The sequence below is a fragment of the Palaemon carinicauda genome, chromosome 4, assembly GCF_036898095.1.
Source record: "Palaemon carinicauda isolate YSFRI2023 chromosome 4, ASM3689809v2, whole genome shotgun sequence".
In the NCBI taxonomy this organism is placed as follows: Eukaryota; Metazoa; Arthropoda; class Malacostraca; order Decapoda; family Palaemonidae; genus Palaemon; species Palaemon carinicauda.
In genome coordinates this window covers 171190045-171195044 of record NC_090728.1, presented here as the reverse complement: position 1 = coordinate 171195044, position 5000 = coordinate 171190045, and the positions used below count along the sequence as shown (strand labels likewise).

Here is a 5000-nt window from a genome sequence, read left to right as displayed (position 1 = left end):
TCTCTCTCTCTCTCTCTCTCTCTCTCTCTCTCTCTCTCTCGTCTGTTCTCGGTTCATTTATTATCAATAAACAAATCAAAAGGGGGAACGACGGAGAGAGAGAGAGAGAGAGAGAGAGAGAGAGAGAGAGAGAGAGAGAGAGGAGAGAGAGAGAGAGAGAGAGAATTGCCCTGAAAGAAAAGTTCTTTTTTTAATTCTGTTTGATAATTCACTGTTAGCATACATCAGTCTCCATTAAGGTACAGATAGTGATTTGATCTGTATTTTATATATATATATATATATATATATATATATATATATATATATATATATATATATATACATATATATATATATAGAGAGAGAGAGAGAGAGAGAGAGAGAGAGAGGAGAGAGAGAGGAGAGAGGAGAGAGAGGAGAGAGAGAGAGAGAGAGAGAGCATACATAATTACAGCTGTTTCGTTGAAAATATTTTATATCAGTATCTCTGGATTCCACGCATCATTATAGAAAGAATTATTTATCCCTCAAGAAACAGGAATGATAAGGATAGGATTTGTGTGTTGTGCAGGGAGTCAGAGGATACTACGGAGCATATGTTTTGCTGTAATGAGTTAGGAAAATTTAGAAATAATGACAAAGAAATATGGAAACTAGAAACACCAGCTAAAGATGTTGCACGGTATATTAGAAAGGCCCTTCAAGTTAAGAGTAAAAGTAAGTAGTGCTTTCTGTGTAGTAGGTAACTAATGATAATGAATTTTTTGCAGATTGCAGCGCTTTGCAAGTACTACGCTTTTTCTAATAGTGTGCCCACAATCACAATGTTGTGAAGAGAATAATGAGGAACCCGCTACCTGGAAGATAATTAATAACAGTTGTAACTCCAAGCATCAAGATAACTATAACCAAATAAAATTCGTTCTTGAAACATCGGTAATCCATCGTTGGGGTGAATTATCTATATCGTAGTTGATTTTTTATCCAGATAAAAGTATTAATGACAATACAGACGTAATATATCCTTAATTGACATCCACCATCACATAAGCCACTTTGGATGACAAAAGCATAACTTTATTCATCTGTGTTATTTTCGTTTCAGAATATTTCAAACATTATCCATCCCTCAATGATGACATCAAAGCCTTACTTGACGACCCTTCTCTCTCTCTCTCTCTCTCTCTCTCTCTCTCTCTCTCTCTCTCTCTCTCTCTCTCTCTCTCTCTCTCTCTCTCTCTCCATTAAAGACAGGAGGTTTTTCTTTTTTACTCGAACCCTCTTTACAGTTCCACCCTCGACAAGGTGAATGAATTGAGGAAGCGCTTGATCTGAAGGTCTTCCTTGTGTCTGCTCCTCAAAACGGTTGTCTTGAGGGCCCCAGTAATTGCCTAGGCATGCTAGCCAGCTCTCAGGTTACTGAAATGCTTTGTAAGGTTTACCTCGGAATTCTTTTATTCTTTATTAATAGTTTTGTATATGATGGTATAAGATGATATTATCTATTTCCATTATTTGAATTTATGTTTCTTCTAAACGGAGGGTAAAAAAGTATATTTAAAGTGATGAATAATATATCCGTATAATATAATCATAGATAAATATATATATTTTTTCTAATGGTCCTACAGTTCATACTTGGTAAGATAATTTAATCTATTATGTATTTCTTTGCTTTTCACCGTATCCTCTTTATGTAGATGTATAAATGTGATCGACCAAAATATAAAGGCAATTCATAAAGGTATTAAAAGAAATTTTCAATTATGTGTATTTGAAGTGTCAAAAAACAACAATTGAACGCCCATATTTTGATAAAAATTAGCTCCTCTGTAACTCTATGATGTATCCCATTTGACCAATAAAATGTAATTGAAACTGTCTATTGCTTTAAATTCTATTGTCGCTAAAGTTTTTGGCATCAGTCTACAGTTACTCCCTTGAAAAACTTGAATCGACTTCCTTTTTGGGATCATTGATATTATCGTAATTAATTCATTATTATTCAATTACCTCCATTAACCTTTTGAAAAGATAATCTGAGTATTTTTCTGCAATTTCTTTGGACATCGTTCGGTTGTTATAGTCTAGGACATGAATCAATCGTCCTTTGAACGTATTGAAAAGATGCGACCAAGTCGCATTTGTGAAGTGTATAGCCACTGATCTGAAAACATTAGTGGGCCGTACATGGTCTCCTCCTTCAGTCACCAAAGGCGTTACATCTCCTAGATTAGAGGTATTGAAATCGCAAGGCTGCGCGGGATAATAAAAGTCATCTGCAGTAAGCTTCGGGGAGTTCTTCAACTGTGCAACGGCCTGGTTTTGCAAAATGACCCCTTCCTTCAGATCCCTCTGCAGATCAGCATGAACAGAGCGAGCAAAATCCCAGAATTTCCCTTTCACAAAAGGTTGAACTTCAGTGTAGATTCTCATTGGGGCCACGATATGACAACCAAAAGACCGTGAAACATCGCCAGACCAGTATCGCCGAATGTTAATGACGTGGTTGTTAATAAGAAGGTACGAATGTTGTCGTATGTCCTTCTCAATGAAGAGATCAACCATGGCCACATTGGCTAGAGCAGTAAATGCTGAATGAACCGTAACTCCTTCGCTGCGGCTTTTCTGGATGAATTTGCTCGTCGAAGTCTCATCCATGATACGGAGGACACTCCTGGTCCTATCTTTGCCACCGTCTGCTCTCTTGAAGGACTCTATGAAAATAGACTTGATATCTTTCTTCCTATCTATTTCACTGAATAGACGTTTCTGCGATTCTAGGTTCTTTTCCAGGAGGCGCTTCTTCTCTAAGATCACCCTGTTAGTTTCGTCATGGTTTCGAAACTCGGCAAGTTGCTCCTCGTCGTTTATATCACGACCTGCTATGACGTCATTGAGGAGGGAGATGATAAAACCACATATCTTCATGGCCGAAAAGCCATCTATGATGCCGTGATGGAATCCAAGCATCAGGTGATAGTGGTGATCGTTCTCTTCTGAGCTCTTTCGAGCGTCCGGTATCAGCCTGACGCACCACAGCGGACCAGTTTCAGAGTTGTATCTGTAAGTTCTCAAGCAGTTCATAACCTGCCAGGCATCATCAGTTTCAACCACCTGCAACAATTAAAGCTTGTTTAAGAGATGAATTGGCTGTTGTTTAAAATTCTGATGTAATAAACATCGTTGAAGTTTAGAGAAGCTGTCTGTGCACTTAAATAGAATAAGTTAAGTATACAAATTGTATGGTTGTATATATTCATATGTAAATGACTAACATAAACAATTCTTAATGTAATATCCTTACATATGTATAATGTGTACATGTAATAAGGATTTGTAACCTTTAACTATGATCCACATTCGGCAAAGTCACACAGCCACTTTTCTCTTTTTTACAAACGCAAAAATGGTCTTCATACCTCTTACCATGTATACTTCTTTCCATCATTGCGGAAACATAAACAATCTTCCTCTTCAAACAAAAAAAAATGCAGCCAACAGGTTGAAAAATACAGATGTAAAATAAAACCACCAGCATCATTTATCGAGAAGATATCGTAAAAAGCTCAATAACTATTTCCTACGTGGATCTGGCTTCGTAAGAGAGGAAGAGTAAACACGGCACTGTTTATGGAGAAACATCTCACATCCTGTGAGAACATAACATCTCGAATTGCCGGCTGAAACCAAAGTGTAGTGCGCTGAATAGTAGAGCTACTGTTCGCTAACAACATCGTGTGAATCATAATGAAGCAAGCAAATGCTCTGGTCCGAGATCAGAACAAATAAAGCTGTTTAGTTTAATCCCAAACGTTGATAGTCCTTCGCCTATGCATCGCCGGCATGGTTTGTTTTGTTCGGCGCGTTCGTCTTTTTTTTTTTTTTTTTTTTCATCTGGTATTTCTATTGTTCATTTCTTCTGGCAACGGGTAAAAAAAAAAAAAAAAAAAAAAAAAAAAAAAAAAAAAAAATGAATATATTTTTCGTTATGGCGAGCTTTCTTTACATTGACAAATAAATACCACAAAATTTAGGGGCCACGTAAGAAAAAATTAATATATTTCTCGTTTTTTAGCTCGACATATAAATGCCAAAAAAGTTGTAGGGTCTACATAAAAAACAGATGTTCCCATAGCTTAATGGTGAGAGCAAAGAAGCTATCATGCTTATGAAGGGCCGATCTTGGGGGAAAAGAAGACCCTCTGTTCACTGCAGACGGAATTCTACTCTTAACACATCTTACTTTCGAGCCAAATGCCGGAGGCGTCCGAAAGTTATGTTTGTATGGCCCAAATTAGATAGTTCCAGATCGCGACCTTAGCCACAGCATAAATATTTTCTCGGTAAACATGATGCGACCTTCTCTTGCGTCACTGACGAGACTCTCGTGTCTTTTATTCTTGAAAAATAAAGTATTATTTTACCTGGAAGTCGATGTCTTTGTTGACCGCTTCGCGAAACCATGAAACTCCGTCTCTTGTTCCATAGCAGACTCTCAGGTTTGGAACTTTCCTGGAAAATAATGCAGTTTTAAAATACCCTGTAAGTGACCGTATATATATATATATATATATATATATATATATATATATATATATATATATATATATATATATATATATATATATATATATATATATATATATATATATATATGTATATATATACATATATATATATATATATATATATATATATATATATATATATATATATATATATGTATATATATACATATATATATATATATATATATATATGTATATATATACATATATATATATATATATATATATATATATATATATATATATATATATATGTATATATATACATATATATATATATATATATATATATATATATATATATATATATATATGTATATATATATATATATATATATATATATATATATATATATATATATATATATATATATGTATATATATACATATATATATATATATATATATGTATATATATACATATATATATATATATATATATATATA

The 5000-nt window shown here is 34.1% G+C and overlaps 1 protein-coding gene across 1 annotated transcript in view; it reads right to left on the bottom strand.

Moving 5' to 3' along the window:
• Window positions 1-1736: 1736 nt before the first annotated feature.
• The window catches only part of LOC137639197 (uncharacterized), a 101239-nt gene continuing 97975 nt past the window's right edge, over window positions 1737-5000 (bottom strand). The window contains exons 3-4 of the mRNA XM_068371489.1: window positions 4410-4497; window positions 1737-3099 (exon numbers count right to left, since the gene is read on the bottom strand). Coding sequence (XP_068227590.1) covers window positions 1984-3099; window positions 4410-4497 — 1204 coding nt within the window. The 3' untranslated portion in view covers window positions 1737-1983. The remainder of the gene's footprint in view (window positions 3100-4409; window positions 4498-5000) is intronic.